Here is an 18,565-nt window from a genome sequence, read left to right as displayed (position 1 = left end):
AACACATAGGTGAACACATAGGTGAACACATAGGTGAACACATAGGTGAACACATACATAGGTGAACACATAGGTGAACACATAGGTGAACACATAGGTGAACACATAGGTGAACACATAGGTGAACACATAGGTGAACACATACATAGGTGAACACATAGGTGAACACATAGGTGAACACATAGGTGAACACATAGGTGAACACATACATAGGTGAACACATAGGTGAACACATAGGTGAACACATAGGTGAACACATAGGTGAACACATAGGTGAACACATAGGTGAACACATACATAGGTGAACACATAGGTGAACACATAGGTGAACACATAGGTGAACACATAGGTGAACACATACATAGGTGAACACATAGGTGAACACATAGGTGAACACATAGGTGAACACATAGGTGAACACATAGGTGAACACATAGGTGAACACATAGGTGAACACATAGGTGAACACGGACATTGCTGTTCCTTGGAGTGGTTGCACCACTCAAAAACAAAAACAAAAAAAAACTGTGCTATTATGATTTAGGTCTCATGGTCTAATAACCTATTTTCTTTATTCTACAGAACGGATACACGCCTCTTCACCAGGCAGCACAACAAGGAAACACACATGTAATCAATGTGTTACTACAGCACGGAGCCAAACCCAATGTTACTACCCTGGTGAGACCAAACAAATCAAGCCTTTCTCAACAAATCAAGAAAATGTATCGTTAGCCGGTCTTTAAGCAATCTCACTCTGTCGTTGTCTACCTCTCTCTCTGTGTGTGTGTCAGAATGGAAACACTGCTCTGTCCATCGCTAGACGTCTGGGCTACATCTCTGTGGTGGACACGCTGAAGGTTGTGACCGAGGAGGTCGTCACCACAACAACGGTAGGGATGGAGCTCGTAAATATTTATTGATAACGAGCACCTTATCGATCAGGCTTATCAAGCCGGGTTCTTATCGAGCCCACTGTCTAGCATTTTGTATTATTTTGTGGGGAAAGACGCAAGACAACAATACATTCTGAAACAGAACCAGTATCTTTTACGAGGGCCTCCAAATACAGCACTTTTTGAATACACGGCAATTTACCTTTTTACCTTTGGAAACTAATATTGAAGAAACTGTTAACTGGTTAATGTGTGTACCGTCACTTTAAAAGCATAATTTTGTTTACCGGGGCAGCACTGGTTGGCAGGTATCAATATACTTTTAGACCGACATGTTTGTGCCAGCTTGGGTGATTCAATTTATTTCTTGATTGCCTCTTGTCTTGATGCCATGGGCCTCTATGCTCGATAACAGGCTTGATAAGCCCAAAGCTTTATTGATACCGGGTTCTCAATAAGCTTGTTATCAGGTTTTTTCTTGTATCGGGATTCGAGCTCATCATCGGTGATTCTGCAGTGTCAGAATCTAACGTATATCCTGGACGGATTTAGTTTCCCCCATATTTCCACGAAACATTTCCGCAGACCCCCTCAGGATGACAGGATCCCACGTCTTGTACAATTGTTCAGCTTGTTCATCATGTTCTTTTTCTTATGTTGTGTATCCATGGTGTGTGTGTGTGTGTGTTGCTCCAGACGGTTACAGAGAAGCATAAGCTGAATGTTCCAGAGACGATGACTGAGATGCTGGATGTGTCTGATGAAGAGGGTGAGTGATGCCTTAACTTACTGTATGCCTTGGCGAATAAGTAGTACTGTGTTGTTTGACACATCGCTTGACAAAATGTCGAATTTTCAAATGGTAATGATTTTCAAAGCATAAATTAGCGGTTATTTTGAACACAGAAGGAATCCACTTAATTTTTTACACGTGAACAAGCAACTATCATATTAAGCTACTCTCTCGCTCAAAACCTCAAACCCAAAGCAGCACCCATTCCCCTGTGCATTTTAAGACATGGATTGTGGGTGGGTGATGTATCTCGTTTTGTAGCTGTGGTTCTTAAGACTGTGTGTTCTGTAGCGCTGAGGCTTATGGATGAAGAGCTATTCGCTGAGGTGTTTCTGGAGGAGGAGGAAGGTACTGGACAATAATTGACAGACAACCACACTGTCCTTCCCTGCCTGCCAGTGTGCACTTGAGGCAATAGTCAGCCTCTGTGTTCTTGTGCATAATAATAATAATAATAATAAAAAACAAAAGGTTGAAGCATGCTGCAGTGGTTTTAATCCTCCAAATTACACATTTAGAGAAACATTGTCTGCATTGTACTTAAAGTAGCTATAAGTAGTTTTGGCCTGGAGTTTTTGAATTTTTTTATTACTTTTAGTTATTTAATTTTTATTTTATTCAGACAGCCAGCAATGTGTTAAACACTAAAAAAAAAGACAAAAATGTTAGTCTCTGTGACACCTCTAGGGGTGTCTGTGTTCAAAGATTTTCCTAGAAGCTTTGTCATTGGTCATGACTAACCAATCAGGAAGTGGACCAATGACAACGCTTCTAGGAAAATCTTTGAAGGCAGACTAGAGGTGCCACAGAGACAAAATATATAAATAAATAAATAAAAAAGTGAGCGATTAACACTTTGCTGGCTGTCTGAATTAATAAAATAAAATAATAAAATAAATAAAAATAATAAATAAAATGTCATTAAAACTACTTTAGCTGCTTTAAATCCCTGTCTGCCCGCTGCCTTGAAAATCTCCTCCTCCTGTGTACTTTTATGTATTGTACTTGTATATCTTAACACATGAACCCTATACCACATTGCGAACATTTGGTGAAAATAGCAGATATACAAGCTCACAACACATCGCTTTTTGTTGCGTTGTGAGCATGTAGATCGAGAAACGATTGGTGCAGAGTTAAATACTAGCGTACCTAGTATAGAGCCCTGTATGTCATGCACTAGGCTAGGATGCACATTTTGTCATGCACTAGGGGATGCATGGCAAAAACAGGGAGTCCTCACGTTTTGTAATCAACCTCTGACTTGGCCTCGTGAAAACCAGGTAGGCCTATACTTAATGAACTGGTGGGTGTGGCCACATAAAACAATTGTAACACTTTCTGTACACTATAAAAATAAATAAAAAATACCGGTAGTATAATCATAATACCTGATCATGTTTTAGAAGGGGGGGGGGTCTCTCTGTGCAGAGATTCATGTGATGGTGTACTGTAAACTAACTGCATGAGGAGTGCGGCAGACATCACGGGATTCATGATTGTATGTCTAAATGTATGTATGTCTTTAAATGTTTTGATGAATTGAACAATGTGGACCCTGTTGTAAACAAGTGTAATGCTTAATTGGGTCGTCCACTCACAGTTGACAGTCTTTGTATTGAGTTTGTGCTTAAAATGTACTGTAAATTCTACAAACTGTTAATAAATATTTCAATCAATCAATCAATTGTGGCCTGGGTCTCTGATTCACTGATCATTTCTCATTTGGTTCCTGCCTCCAGGTGAAGACACCATGACCGGAGATGGAGGGGAATATCTGAGAGCAGAGGACCTCAGAGAGCTGGGAGATGACTCGTTACCTGGACATTACCTGGACGGCTTTAGCTACATGAGCCACAATCTGGACAGGTCAGACACACTCACTCACTCACTCACTCACTCACTCACTCACTCACACACATTCCGAAAAGATTACTTTGCCATCCAGCTGGCAAATCACTCAATTTATGTCTGTGTGAAGAAGATGCATTGCTTCCACAGCGTACAGAGGCTGCATACATTATAACACACCCAGAACTGACTACTTTCATATCAATGTCCAAATAGGCCCAACCAGACTCCTCTTGGAAGCTTCCACCAGAGAGAGGGGATTCTGATAGAAGACATGATTACCAGCCACCAGGTGAGAACCGATGCCTGATCTATACGACGAGCTGTGATCTTGCAGATCTGCAATTTTCAATGCACTGTTAGCACTGTTATTGTTGTAATGAATGTTTGCATCGATCACTGTCTTTGGCACTCTGCAGGTGTCAGCTTTATCTATGAAGGAGGAGTCCTATCGTCTGAGCTGGGGCGCGGAGCACCTGGATAATGTGTTGCTGTCTTCCAGCCTGCTGCACTCTGGGTTAGTATACGCGTTTACGCACACAACGCAATAGCCAAATTTCAAAGCATGGCAGAGTTACAGTGAAATTGGTGACCTGCCAAAATATGTGACCATCTTCTGGACTTCACATAACTTACGTGGAGGTCTTTACATATGTATGTGTCCTAAATACCGCTAAGTTGAACTCTGCTAATAAACAAACCGCAATGATTTACTTTCGGACACTGGCGTTATGTCTACAAAAGTCACATATTTCATTGGATCATCAATTTCACCGTAACACCACCATGCTGGAGTGGCCAAGTATGAGTGAGTGATTGGCCGAGATTTTGCGTATTGGAATTTGGCTCACTCACTCACTCACTCACTCACTCACTCACTCACTCACTCACTCACTCACGCACTGAAACACAGGCACCAACGTTATTTCCTAGATTTATCATGCATATATTTTAAGGTTTATGTGATTTGTGATCACGCCTTTCAGTTATGATGGGTGTAGGATTCTTTCCTTTGTTTTGTCCATATTCCTCCCACAATTTCTAATTAACCTTTTTGTTCCATCCTCTTAATCCCGTGCTCCGTGTTCTATCTCTGGTCAGGTTTTTCCCGTCACTGTATTTCACTCCTTCCTTCTTGTTTTATCTTATTTTCTCTCTCGCTCCTGTTCTTTCTCTTTCCTCTCGCTATTTGTCGCCGTGTTTGTGATCGTGTTTGTTGTGTTTTGCTTCTAGCTCCTCACCGTGCCTAGACCATGACAACAGCAGGTGATGTTCATCATATTGGCTTCTCTCTCATTCTCACTTTCTCATTTTCACTCTGTCTTTCCCTGGGTCTCTGTCTGTCTGTCTGTCTCTCTCTGTCTCTCTCTGTTTATCTCCTCTTCCCCTCAACCCTCAATCCACATCTTTTCGTTTGACACATTCTGACAAGGTTGTTTATATGTTGACCTGAATGCAGTGCATGATTTACTTTGTCTTTGATAAATCTTTACGCTATAGCCATAACTTCATCTGCATGTGTCATGTCCACACAGTGAAATCAACAGTGTCAATTTAACTTTGAGAATGTAAACATTGATCCAAAGGAAATTGTAAGGGTCCGTTTGGGTCAATTTGTTTGTTGGAGATGCCATTCGGTTGATACTGACACTCACTTGTCCGACATCATCCAGTAGTTGGGTCTGCCGTAATTTCCTCTTTGATGATGCGAAACATCCACCCGGGAGAGCATGTTCAAAGCTCTCCTCACTCGCCTGTGTAACCCTAACCGAATGCTTTTCTTGCCACTGGTGATACATTGTGGTTGTTCTATCGCCACATGTCGATGTCACGGAGCAGTGCTTTCTCCGTTTCAGTTGCTTTGCCTGCATGAAGTTCCTCCGTGTCAGCTGCATATTACATGTTTGAGTACACGGTAAAATCCTCACTGTTAATCTATCCATTTGTAACTCTGAGAGGGTACAAATATAACGCATTGGTAAGCCTACTCTGAGAGTGTACAAATCTAAACTAAATGGACCCATACACCTGTAACCGTCCATTTGGTTACCATTTGTACACTGTCGGAGTAAAGGATTTTACAGTACATCCGTAATATTTATTTTCCTAATGTCCGTAGAGTTTTTGACGCCACGTTCGAACTTTCTTGCACAGCTTCCTGGTCAGCTTCATGGTTGATGCCAGGGGCGGAGCCATGCGCGGCTGCCGTCACAACGGCTTGCGCATCATCGTGCCACCCAGGAAGTGTTCGGCGCCCACGCGGGTGACATGCAGGCTGGTGAAGAGACACCGCCTGGCGTCCATGCCCCCCATGGTGGAAGGAGAGGGGCTGGCGGGACGCATCATAGAAGTGGGGCCTACCGGTGCCCAGTTCCTGGGGTAAGCATGTGTGACTGTGAATGCGGTGCATTCTGAGTCTGCATGCAGTGGTGGAGGAAGTACTCATATATTTTATTCAACTAAAAGTAGAAATACCTAATAAAAAGTCCTGCATTCAAAATTTTACATAAGTTGAAATAGTAGGTCCTTTCAAACGTGCAGTGATTAACGCAGACGTTGTTGCATGGATCAACGACAGGTCTTCTATAGGTCTGCTCAAGAGGGGCGCAACAACGCAAGCGTAAAGAAATGCTAAACAGAATCCAGGTCTGGTGAGTAGTGGGCGTGTGCACGAAACGAGCACGCGCGTAACAAATTCACGGGACCACGCTCACGTAAATACGGTTGCGATGTTGCCACTCGAAAAAAATCGCAGGTCTCATTGGAAATGAACTATAGGCGCGTTATATCGCTTCCCGTTTGAAAAGCCCTTTAGAATCAAAATATAATATTATTATTATTATAATATAAGCAAAAGTAAATTAGGCGTTACAAAATTGGCCTTTATAATTATTTTCGGCGCATTAATGCGTAGTTAAAGCGGGGATATGCATGATTTTTATGAATACATTGGACCTGATGGTCAAGATTCAATTTATCCCCTGAGCAAGTATAGGCAGGCTTTATTATCTCAATGGTAAAAATGTCAGCACTTGCACTGGAAAGAGGGTTCAAATCCAGGGTAGAAGCTACATCTTTAATGTATAGCAGCTGGTAAAGAAGGGCTTATTTTAACTACTAGGCTATATACTATATCCCCCCCCATCATTTGCCTCCAAAATGTAGTAGAGTAGAAATATAAGTATTGTACAATAAAGTATTGTACATGAGTAACTGTACAGTACATTGTTAATTACCACCACTGCGTGCATGACTCACTGTCCCTGTGGCCAGTGTGTAGAATGATGAGGCGAATGATGATTGAGTACGTGCGTGCGTGTGTGCGTCCGTGTGTCCGTGTGTGTGTGTGTGTGTGTGTGTGTTCATGCTCTCTTCTCCGCTCCCCTCTTTGTGCTGCGTACGGATCAGTAAGCTCCACCTTCCCACGGCCCCGCCCCCTCTGAATGAGGGTGAGAGCCTAGTCAGTCGCATCCTGCAGCTGGGTCCTCCAGGGACCAAGTTCCTCGGGTAGGGCAATGGATTATGGACGCAACACCACCCCTCTAGCACCCTAGTCATATAGGGCTGGGCCATATAACGTCCCCAATGGCCTTTATGCACACAGAATAACTCTTCCTACTTCTGGGCCGATGATACTAATTAAGGCTCTGTTCCATTTAGTGTGCAGTGGTTCTCAAATCTTTTAATTTCAAGGACCCCCATAACTCTGAGAGTGTACAAATGTACACTCTCAGAGTTACACACCCGTACAGGGCCATTTGGAACCCACTCAAGAACACTTTGAGACCCACTGGTGTAGCAGAGTGTTTCCAGTGAGTCAACATGCACAATAGCAGCACCCTGACTCTGTTTGACCAGAATGGAACGGACCCTTCATTAGTATCATCTGTAACACCTGTGTGAAGGAAGTAGGGAAGTTCTTTCCAAAATGGCATGTATACATTTAGCCCATTGCGACACGTTTATGGAAATGAATAAATAATTGCAATAGCAGATCTACAAGCTCACAACACGTTGCGTCGTGATACGATGTGAGCTTGTATATCAGCTATTTTCACTGTACTTGCACACCATCATTGTACGGTGACGTATAATACAATCTATTCTATAAAGATGTTCCTGTTGATTTTTTCTTTCTTGATTCATTGATTAACCTACATGAGCAACATTAAGTCGATTTTTGGTTCTAAATATCGGTTTTGATATATTTTTGATGAATTGCCCAGCCCTACCTAGTCATATCCCCTTCCACACCACTCTGCCCTATTCAAGGGTTCATTGAACGCAAATTATATATGTTATGTTACTCTCGCTTGCCTTTGTCTATCCCTTATGAGTTCGCAGATACCTTTCTGGTTGTATCCCCCTGCCTTATGGAATGGATACTGGATGTTTATTTTATTTTATTTTATTGTTTTGTGTGTTTTGTATAATTTCTTTCCCTTGTTTCACTGCACGCATTTTTCTTTTTTTTAAACAAGATTGTTATCGTTCTCTTTGAATAGAATCAAATTGTTATTTCTTCCCAACCCGTCTCACATTACAGTGAGTCAGCCCCAGTCGCCATGCTGCTGCTGCTGACATTGCATGGCTTCATCTCAGACACCCATATATATTATTTCTTCTCAGGCCTGTGATAGTGGAGATCCCCCACTTCGCTGCTCTGCGGGGGACAGAGAGAGAGCTAGTGATCCTGAGGAGTGAGACTGGGGAGAGCTGGAGGGAGCACCACTGTGACTTCACAGAGGAGGAGCTCAACCAGATACTCAACGGCATGGATGAGGGTGAATATGAGCTGCAGTGTTGGAAGAAATTACTCACATGTTTTACTTAAGTAAAAGTATCAATACTGCAATGTAGAAATACTCTGAATTCAAAATGTACTAGTAAAAGTAAAAAAGTATCGGCATCAAAATGCACTCAAAGTACAAACAGTACAAAGTACTCATTATGCAGAATGTCACATTTCAAGTTTTCAAATGTATAAAAATCTTTTGAAAATAGCAGATCTACTATTTAGATCGGCTATTTTCAAATGGCCTAAATGTATATACTGTAGAGCTGAAGTGGTTAATGTGTGTTTTGTAATTATAATCAGAACAAAATGGAATCCTGCACACTGTCTTCACTTACAGCATTTTATCGGGCAACGTTTTGGTCGTTGTTTGTTGTTTTTTAACTCATTTACACCTGAGGCCTAACCACATTTTTCAGAAAATGCTAAGCTAAGCTATGATGAATAAAACTAAATATATTGACAATTTCGTTGTAGTAGAACTAAAAGACCAGTAATTTTATGTTTGGGTGCACTCGGCTATTTTCAGCATACATACAACCAAGTGTAAAATCAGGCATCAAGGCCAGCCAAAATACATTTTAGTAGACAAAATCAACTATTTTAAATAGTCGAATACAATCTTACGATATTTAGTTGATTAAAACTAGACTAACACTGAAACATTCCAGATGACAAAAATACTAAAACTACTTGACAATGACAAAAACAAAAGCAAACATGTCTGTCAAAATCAACACTACTAAGGTGTATCTCAACTCTCATCTTCCCTTTCAGAGCTGGATTCCCCAGAGGAGTTGGAGAAGAAGAGAATATGTCGCATCATCACCCGGGATTTCCCACAATACTTTGCGGTAGTGTCGAGGATCAAGCAGGACAGCCATTTGATTGGCCCGGAAGGTGGGGTGCTGAGCAGCACCCTGGTGCCCCAGGTCCAGGCCGTCTTCCCTGAGGGAGCCCTCACCAAGAAGATCAGAGTTGGACTACAGGTAGAATGACCCCCAAATTATGAGTTTTTGCTATTTGGCCGCAAACCTAATTGCCCCCTGGGGACACTAATAATAAAGAACTTTGAACTTTGACCCCCATCTGAACATTTTTGTTCTATAGGGACACCCATACAATATATGTGATAAAATGTAAAAAGAAAAAAAAAAAAAGACAAAAAATATGTATAGGCCTATTTTGGGGGAAATATAAATGTATAAGACGTTAAAGTGTGAAAACTGATTTGGACTGATTTGGACCGCCAATTCATACCGCCTATTTATAACCACTGCACTAAACTACACAATAAAGTAGCGGTAACTATAATGAGTCTGTTTCTTGTTCTTCCTCATAGGCACAGCCAATCAACATTGAGCTAGTGAGGAAGATTCTGGGTAACAAGGCCACATTCAGCCCAATCGTGACGCTAGAACCAAGAAGGAGGAAGTTCCACAAGCCAATCACAATGACAATACCGGTTCCCAAGAGCCCCAATGATAGCGCACCCAATGAGTTTAGTGGGGAGAACACCACCTTGAGATTGCTGTGCAGTATTACTGGTAAGTTGAGGGAAATTACCGGTCCATGTTGTTAACTACAGTGCATACTGTACAGTACATACTATAATACAGCATCTTTTGTTCATGACAAGCCTTTGCCACCACCTGACAAAGCATAAACATGAATTCTGTTATTTAAAAGTTAGTTTCTCCTGACATTGTTATGACATTATACCCATGATGAACTGAATGAACAGGAAGAGCACCCTTTGTCAGACTTCTGATTGGTCCCTGACTGACTAACCAGCAGGCTCTTTCTGCCTTGTTCCGCCCTGGTTCCGCCTTGTTTATGTTGAATTTGCTATAACATCATTCTTGGAAAAACTAAAAACAAACATGATATGCCCTGTCACCATGCTCTACCTGTGATGTTCCTTTTTACTGACACCAAGTTTAAAATAAGAATTGAACGCACAGCCCAGGCGGTGGCGTAACCGTCTGGGCACCCGACTGGTAAATGGTAATCCAGTCGCAGTATGCCGCGGGTTCGACTCCCGAGCCCGACACGGCCTTTACTGCATGTCATCCCCCCATCTCTCTCCCGTTTCCTGTCAGCCTACTGTCTGTCCCTTCAAAAACCAATAAAAGGTGTAAGCCGCAAAAATATATCTTAAAAATAAAAAAAGAATTGAACGCACAGAATATCAATACAAAGCAACTGACTTGACAAAGGGTTCATTGCAGGTTATGTTTAGACATTAAGTTAGAGAGGGTATTATAGCCAGTGTAAGGAAATAAGGATTGAGTGTTTAGCCAATGGAATTGCTTGACCTCAAACTTCCAGATTTGGAGCATACTGTACATGGAAACTTCCAGGTCCAGTTTTTTTTAAAGCAATTAAAATGTGTTGCTTTTTGTTGACAGGCATTTATTTTCTCTGTGTTTCAGGTGGAACCACTCCAGCCCAATGGGAGGACATTACTGGCTCCACACCCCTCACCTTTATTAACCAATGCGTATCCTTCACCACAAACGTATCAGCAAGGTATAGTCTCCTTTGCACATGCAGTCAGCCGTGGTTGCTCTGTCGAATTTGTACTTGAGTTAAAAGTAGAAATGTACTTAAGTACTGGTGCTCTAGCACTGGGTGTATGTTACTATGCTTATCTCATTCCCTGAGGGTTTGTCCATGACTGTATTATGTATTGTTCATTCTAACCCATAGGTTCTGGCTGATAGATTGCCGGCAGATCCAGGAGTCAGTCAATTTCTCCACCCAGCTGTACAGGGAGCTCATATGTGTTCCCTACATGGCCAAGTTTGTTATATTTGCCAAGACACTGGACCCCATCGAGGCCCGCCTGCGCTGCTTCTGCATGACCGACGACAAGATGGACAAGACACTGGAACAGCAAGAGAACTTTACCGAGGTGGCCCGAAGCAGAGATGTAGAGGTGAGGAGAAATAGTGAGAGCCTAATGAGGGGAGAGGAGTGTGTCAGAACAGTGGAGCTAAAGGCCTGGGCCGTGGCTCAGCGGTCCAGGCATCTTGGCTGGTAACCCAGTCTGGCAGTGTGCCGCGGGTTCGAATCCCGATCCCGACGGCCTTTACAGCATGTCACCCCCCCATCTCTCTCCCCATTTCCTGTCAGCTGTCAGTAGGCTGACAGTCTGTCCATTAAAATTAAGGCGAAAGCCACAAAAAAACATTTAAAAAAAAGAACAGTGGAGGTAAAGTAATGGAGGAACTATGCAGATAGTCAGAGGATATTAATACAGTCTGGGGATAAATTCCTTACCAATACATTTCTTCACCAATATGTTTGTAAAGGTTTCTAAATGGTAAATTGCATTTACTGTATATAGTGCCTTTATCCAAGGCGCTTTACAGAGATTGTCCATTACATTCACCCATTCACACACACATTCATACACTGATGCCGGAGGAAACCATGCAAGCAGCAAACTGCACATCGGGAGCAATTAGGGCTTCAGAGTCTTGCTCAAGGACACTAACTCTGGGGGAGCCCGGGTTCAAACTGGGAACCTTGCAGTTAGAATGCCAACTTGAATACCACATTTCATAACAGTGCTATACAGTGCTAGTGATTTAACATATTGCATTTTAATAAGAAAATGGCCAACATAAGTTCTGATACTGCAGAGAGTGAAATGACAAAACATATTTATGATTTTATGGTTTCCTATTGTATTTTTGATTTGTAATACAGTTATATTCTGTGTCAGGTGCTAGAGGGAAAGCCCATATACGCAGACTGCTTCGGAAATCTGGTGCCTCTTACCAAAAGTGGACAGCACCATGTGTTCAGCTTCTTCGCCTTCAAAGAAAACCGTCTTGCCCTGTTCATCAAGGTAAGGTTATGCATGTACATCTCTGGAATTTCTCTGTTTGAGACACGCAATTCAGCATTCATGTAATTAATGGGCTGTGGACCTGACTTTACTGACAGATTCGAGACACAGCCCAGGAGCCATGTGGTCGTCTGTCATTCACCAAGGAACCGCGGACTTACCGCAGTCTTAACCACAATGCAATCTGTAACCTCAATATCACCCTCCCAACATACTCTAAGGTCAATCTCAGTTTCATTCACTTGGTATACTTACTAATAATAGGAGTAAGTGTTTGTAATGTTTGTTATTTCTCTGTTGTATTCACTTCCTCAGGAGTCTGATTCAGACCAAGATGTAGATGATGAGGTAAGTAGTTTACATGATACTGTCAGCCCAAGAAAAAAAACTATAAATTAAATAGGAGTCATATCTAACTATGATTTCTTTGGGGGCATCCTTTCTTACAGAGTGAGAAGAGTGACAAAAAATGTAAGTTGAGATTTCTATTAGTTTCATGTATTGTAGTTGTGTGTCTTACAAAAACCTCTTGTCTCTTAAGGTGTCAAATTTTCAGGTATTAAATTAGTTGTTGAGTTGATGAGTGTTGCTCATGGGCCCATGCAAAATGTCTACATACTGTATGAAGGTGAAACCAGATGCAAAACCACAGGGAACCACAATTAATAACTATAGTATCCTGAAACAACCTAATGATAAATCCAGTCCCGTAATATGTGCCAATGTATAATAAAGTATAATAACCCTCTCTACTAACAGTGTGTACAGTTACCTATTGGTATCTGGCCGCTATGCTAAGGCTGATATGCATTGCATTCCCCTCTCTTTAAGCCCCATCCATGTTGCACTTAATCTTTCTGCAGTAACTCTACACTGCACATTGACTTGAAATGTAAAGATCAAAGGAATATAATATAAAGGGATTTGAAAATACAAATTTTGTGAACTCGACCAATGATGAGAATATAAATATTCCATTGACCTTTCCATTTGTTCAAGAGTCACTTCCTGAAACCCTTTTAACAATAGCATGCCAACTTCCTTTGCTCTGCATGGAAATAACTTCACCCATATACAAACAATGACACGTTGTTTGCATTTGACATTTGTTGGTTTTGATTATATTTTCATAATTCTTTCTGTATGATTTCAGTCATTCTTATCTCCATTAACATATACTTTGAGTAGAATAACATATTACTTCCACTGAATACAGTTCAGTTATTTGCATTCATACATGTTATATGTTTTACTATGAACTATGTATTCATTACATAGTTATTGTCATGACGTCATCTTTGTATGAGCCTCATACAGCTACAGACCATATTCACACAGCCATTTTGTCTCTTGTGAATGAGTCATTGAGGTCACAAAAGACATATCAGTAGCACTATGTAATCATAATTTCATACCTGATATACCATAAACGATATTGTGGTGACATAGGGGTGACAATGAGACACAAATGTGTCCATCTTTTATAAGTTTAAGTGCCAAAACCGTAATCCCGTCTTCTAGACGTCTTTGCAATGGGTGCCAATCCCGACAAGACGTAATTTCACTTTTACACTTTTTTTAAAAACGCCCTCTTTTTTATAATGGGAGAATTGGCACTCATAGCCTAAACTGATGACCACCAGGTGGCACTGAAGGAGTTGTTGCTACAACTGTGTAAAAGATGTTCATTTTTATACAAAAATGTGGAATGCTTTGTCATAACAAATCAAATTCTAATGATAATGTTGTGATTAATCAATCGGTAAAGGTTCAGATTTGTCATGTTTGCAGTATACCCATATAATACATTTATTCATTCAGTCGATATTTATTCATAGTTATTCCTCTAACCCTACTAATATAGCTTTACTATGATTTATCTGCTTTGACGTTTTAATTTGTAAGTAGACATGACTCTTCATGTCAACAACAATCTTGAGATATTTTGTTTGTTATGCCTCTGTCCATTGGATCCATATTCAGATCTCTCCGTTGTTCCCATGGATTCTTTTTGTAGCCTACTTTCCTGTGTTCTACTTGTCAAACATGAACACCCAAGTTATGTCTTCTTCATATTCTATCATTTTGTTCCTCCTCTGCCTCTTCTGTTTGCTTCGCTTCTGCCATCGCTGCTCCTGTCCCTTCCCAATCTCTTTGGATTTGTCCAAATCCTTTCCTTCTCAAGGCTCCTTTGTCCCGTATCCTGTCAGTCTTCTCCTTACTCTCTGAACTGAAGATGAATTTTAATGTCACTGCCCTGACCACAGTTTTCCGATGTCTTCTCTTCCCCTACTTCATTTCTCCCTTATGTTCTTTACCCTCTTTGGTTGTGAACGTTGTTTTTTAAATGGAAGATGATGAAACGGAATCAACGGAGACGTTTTCCCTGCAGACCAATCAACCTCTTGATCCTGCAACACTGGCAAGCCCTGACCTCCTCTCTGATGTGTCAGACATGAAGCATGACCTCATTAAAGTGACTGCCATTTTGACAACAGAACCAATGGAATTCTCCACCTCAGTCGATGAAACGGGGGCTGCTGGAGTGAGAATGATTGCAGACAATGTAACAGGGGAGCCTTTTGAGATAGTAGTACAGTTTAAAGAGGAGCTGCTTAAAGTTGGAGAAATTCTACGGGAAGGAGGTACTGTTAGCAGAGAGGACGGGGTATTACTCTCTGAAACGGAGACTCCCTCTATGAGTAAGGAACCTGTATTGGAAGAGGTTTATATTGAGAGGAGGAGCCGTTCATTTCCTACATATGAGGTCAGAGACATGTCAGGCATGGTCACACACCTCAGTATGGACATGGACGATTACTTAGAAGAAAGACCTGTAATGAAAAGTGATTCTCAAGAGGACAATATCCAGGAGAGATTTGAGCAGGTTGTTCTAAAGCGGGATGGCAAAAGGCGTCCACCAGATATCAAGAAACCAATTAGGAAAAAACTTAGAGATAGGGAACGCTCTGGATGCAGCATGTCTGAGGGAGAGTTGGAGAGGATGAGCTCTGAGGAGTCCCTGGATGGGGATGTTATTCTGGGGGAGACTAGCCTTGCACCTCCCCCGGTCCAGGAGCCACCAGAATCTCCTCGTGTGGTTGAGACATCTATTGGATCTATAAAGGATAGGGTCAGAGCTATACAGAAAAAAGTTGAAGAGGAGCAAAGCCAGTCTTTTCCTCAGTCATCAGTCATTCAAACCAAATCTTTCAGTGCCACAAGAAAGATGGAGTCAGATATGCCAGAACTTCCTGAAATTCCTAAGTCTCCTAAATCCCCCCGGTCTCAGACAGAGAGATTGGAGGAGACTATGTCTGTCAGAGACCTAATGAAAGCATTCCAGACGGGGCAGGACCCTTCAAAAAATAAAGCAGGTCTTTTTGAACATAAAGCCATGCCTGGTTTGTCTGGCTCACTCGTGAAACCAGAATCAGCTCTGTATGTAAACATACAGAGTCCTGAAAGTGACAACACAGATTGTCCACCACTACAAACTCAAACTCCTACAATTTCTTTCCCACAGAGTGATGTTAAGACACTTGACAACATAAGGCTAGAAGAGAAAGCAATAGACTTGATAAAGAGCTCTGAGGAATCAAATACTATTCAAAGTATAGATAAAGTGGAGAAAGAGTTGTCAGGGAAGGGCTTCATCACAGTGCAGTTAGAGGAACCATCCAGTAAGACTTATAGGAGGCTGTCTGAAGACATGCAAATCAGCCCTGATCGCAGACCCTCTGAAGACTTCAGTGCTGACATAAAGGCTGAGCTTGAAGATAGTCCAGAGTATCAGTTGTTCAAACAGACGTCAAAGCCAGGGGATGTGAACTATCAGTTGGACTCTGACTCTGATGTGAGTCCAGTCTCTATCCTCAGCCCATGTATGAAAAACGATAGTAAGGACTTTGTCTCTCCGACTGAAAATCAGATGTCAGACAAGGACCAAAGCCCTGAGAGTCTCAAGCATGAAGGTATGGCTGTGTTCTCAGATGCCAGCATAGACATTAGACATTACAGCTCAGGAGAGAGTGATAAACATGAAGGGATGGCAATGAGACAAACTGACACTAAACTCATACAGGCCAAGATGGAAAACACTGAAATGAACTTAGAGCCCCGGCTCCAAGAAGTACGCATAGAGAAAAAAAAAGATTACCTGGCATCACCGGCAGTAAAAGATATGTCAGGCATCTTGTCACTCCTGAATAGTGATTTGGACAAGTACCTAGATGGAAGGCCACTAGTTGCTGTTCGGCAACCACAGGAGGATGCTGTCCAGGAAAAGTTTGAACAAGTCATTCTTTCAAAGAACAGCCAGAAAGAAATTCTCACAATCTCCACTGATAAACATAAATTGTCCACAGTAGATGATACAATACACAAGACAGAAACGGAGACTGAAGGCAATGCCATAACAAAGATTGAAGTTGTAGAGGCCAAAGAAATGACCCCAACCTCTGTTGAGTTGCCAATTGAAGAGGTCTGGATAGAGAGAAAAGGCTCATATCAATCAGCTACAACAGTGAAGGACTGTTCGGGTTTGCTGTCATTGCTGAGCAGTGATTTAGACCAGTACTTAGAGGAGAGGCCTGTTGTCGGAAGGCCTCCAGAGAATGACGTTGTCCAGGACAAATTTGAACAAGTCATTCTGACAAAGGACAGCAACAAAAGGATTCTTACTATATACACTGATGAACATATATTGTCCACAGTAGACAATACAACACGCAAGACAGATTTTGTGATGAGAGAACATGAGACTACAGGCAATGACATAGCAACAAGTGAAGTTGGAGAGGCCAATGAAATGACCCCCTCTGTGGAGTCTCCATTTGAAGAGGTCCGGATAGAGAGAAAAGTCCCATATCAATCATCTACGACAGTGAAGGATAGTTCAGGCATGCTATCAATGCTAAGCAGTGACTTGGACCAGTACTTAGAGGAGAGGCCTCTGATCAGAAGGCCTTCAGCAAAAGATGTTGTCGAGGAGAAGTGGGAAGAAGTTGTTCTTCATAAAGAGGACAATTCTAATGAGGTGCTATCGTCCACCTATGAAAAGCAAAAGATTCAAACGGATGACAAAACACCAATAGGAGACACTATTGATATGGCGGATAAGACTGATGTAGAGAAAGACGAAAAACCGTTAGAGGAGGTACGAGCCAAAGAATCAACCCCTTCTTTCGTAGAGGAGAAGCCATTTGAAGAGGTCCAGATTGAAGGAAAGATTTCGCACCAACAACCTGCAATGGAGAAAGAAATGTCAGGCATGGTCTCAATACTCAGTAGTGACTTGAATCAATATCTACATGAGAGGCCTGTGGAGTCCCAAAGCCATCCAATAGAGGATGTTGTTCATGAGAGTTGTGAACAAGTTGTGCTGACAAGGAACAGCAAGAAAGATAGTATCATTGCAGACGTGGAGACTGGCTCCCAGAAAGACGTATCCCCACTATCCCATGGAGTTCAGGCTCCAGAAGGTCAGTCAGGTGGGGTTGATTGTAAAAGTTTTCCCTCTGCAGTTTCACCATCTGATGGCACAGCAGTAACCGTTGACCAAAATGTCTTTGAACCTGCCCAGAAAACACCTGAAATGGAGCACTTAGCATCCAGTAATTCTGCACCACAAAGACCTGTGGACCTACAGACCCGGCACAATGTGATTTCTGATGGGCTAGGGAGACAGTCTTCTCAAAGAGACTCGCTGGAGACAAGCCCTATCACAGAGGACAGATCCACAAAGACAAGCCCTGACTCTATTGAGCCAAGCCCCACCAGAGACTCCCCAAGTCCAGACTCTTTAGACGGAAGTCCTACTCAAGAAAAGGACAAACAGTTCCATTTGTCAGGAAAGACAGCTGTGCATGAGGATTATGCCTCCCAGTTTAAGTCTTGTTTTGCTTATGCTGAAGATATTTACACAGATGACGATGAGCAGGACAATATTCAACACACACACCAAGGGGAAAGTGGGAAGAAGGAACACTTAGCTTTTCTCTCATCAACAAGTTGTATGGATGGTGAAGTGAGTAGTGTCCTCAAAATGTCTGATTCAGCTGGTCTTTCAACAGGCAAAGATAATACAGATGATGATGAAGAAGAAGAGGACAATGCTGCCAAAGGGCAATTTACTCCAGACGAGGAGATGTTTATGATGGCTGCTAAGATAAAAATGTTTGATGAAATGGAACAAGATGCCAAAATAACCAACAAATCCTCTGAGGTCTCTACAATATCAGAAATTGGAGATGAAAAAGATGATGCCTTAGTGATAGATGGTAGCCTAGTTAAACAACCTTCATCCCACAATGTTGTAGAGGAGGTCACAGAACAATATGTGACAGACATTACTCATGAACATGTTGAGG

General features: G+C 41.9%; 1 protein-coding gene across 1 annotated transcript in view; it reads left to right on the top strand.

The window, feature by feature from the left end:
* Nucleotides 1-18,565, top strand: part of LOC310858347 (ankyrin-2-like) — a gene marked incomplete at both ends in the record, with an annotated part of 137,736 nt that overhangs the window by 47,479 nt on the left and 71,692 nt on the right. Inside the window, 20 exons of the mRNA XM_083764452.1 lie at nt 583-681; nt 795-893; nt 1,593-1,665; nt 3,432-3,558; nt 3,757-3,832; nt 3,960-4,057; nt 5,695-5,919; nt 6,949-7,047; nt 8,170-8,324; nt 9,113-9,324; nt 9,678-9,882; nt 10,771-10,867; nt 11,048-11,276; nt 12,069-12,194; nt 12,293-12,415; nt 12,510-12,542; nt 12,644-12,665; nt 14,549-16,168; nt 17,876-18,166; nt 18,269-18,420. Coding sequence (XP_083620578.1) covers nt 583-681; nt 795-893; nt 1,593-1,665; nt 3,432-3,558; nt 3,757-3,832; nt 3,960-4,057; nt 5,695-5,919; nt 6,949-7,047; nt 8,170-8,324; nt 9,113-9,324; nt 9,678-9,882; nt 10,771-10,867; nt 11,048-11,276; nt 12,069-12,194; nt 12,293-12,415; nt 12,510-12,542; nt 12,644-12,665; nt 14,549-16,168; nt 17,876-18,166; nt 18,269-18,420 — 4,161 coding nt within the window. The remainder of the gene's footprint in view (nt 1-582; nt 682-794; nt 894-1,592; nt 1,666-3,431; nt 3,559-3,756; nt 3,833-3,959; nt 4,058-5,694; nt 5,920-6,948; nt 7,048-8,169; nt 8,325-9,112; nt 9,325-9,677; nt 9,883-10,770; nt 10,868-11,047; nt 11,277-12,068; nt 12,195-12,292; nt 12,416-12,509; nt 12,543-12,643; nt 12,666-14,548; nt 16,169-17,875; nt 18,167-18,268; nt 18,421-18,565) is intronic.

This window comes from Protomyctophum parallelum (genome assembly GCF_964188405.1).
Source record: "Protomyctophum parallelum genome assembly, chromosome: 5".
NCBI lineage: Eukaryota > Metazoa > Chordata > Actinopteri > Myctophiformes > Myctophidae > Protomyctophum > Protomyctophum parallelum.
This window is presented reverse-complemented; position numbering and strand designations above follow the sequence as displayed.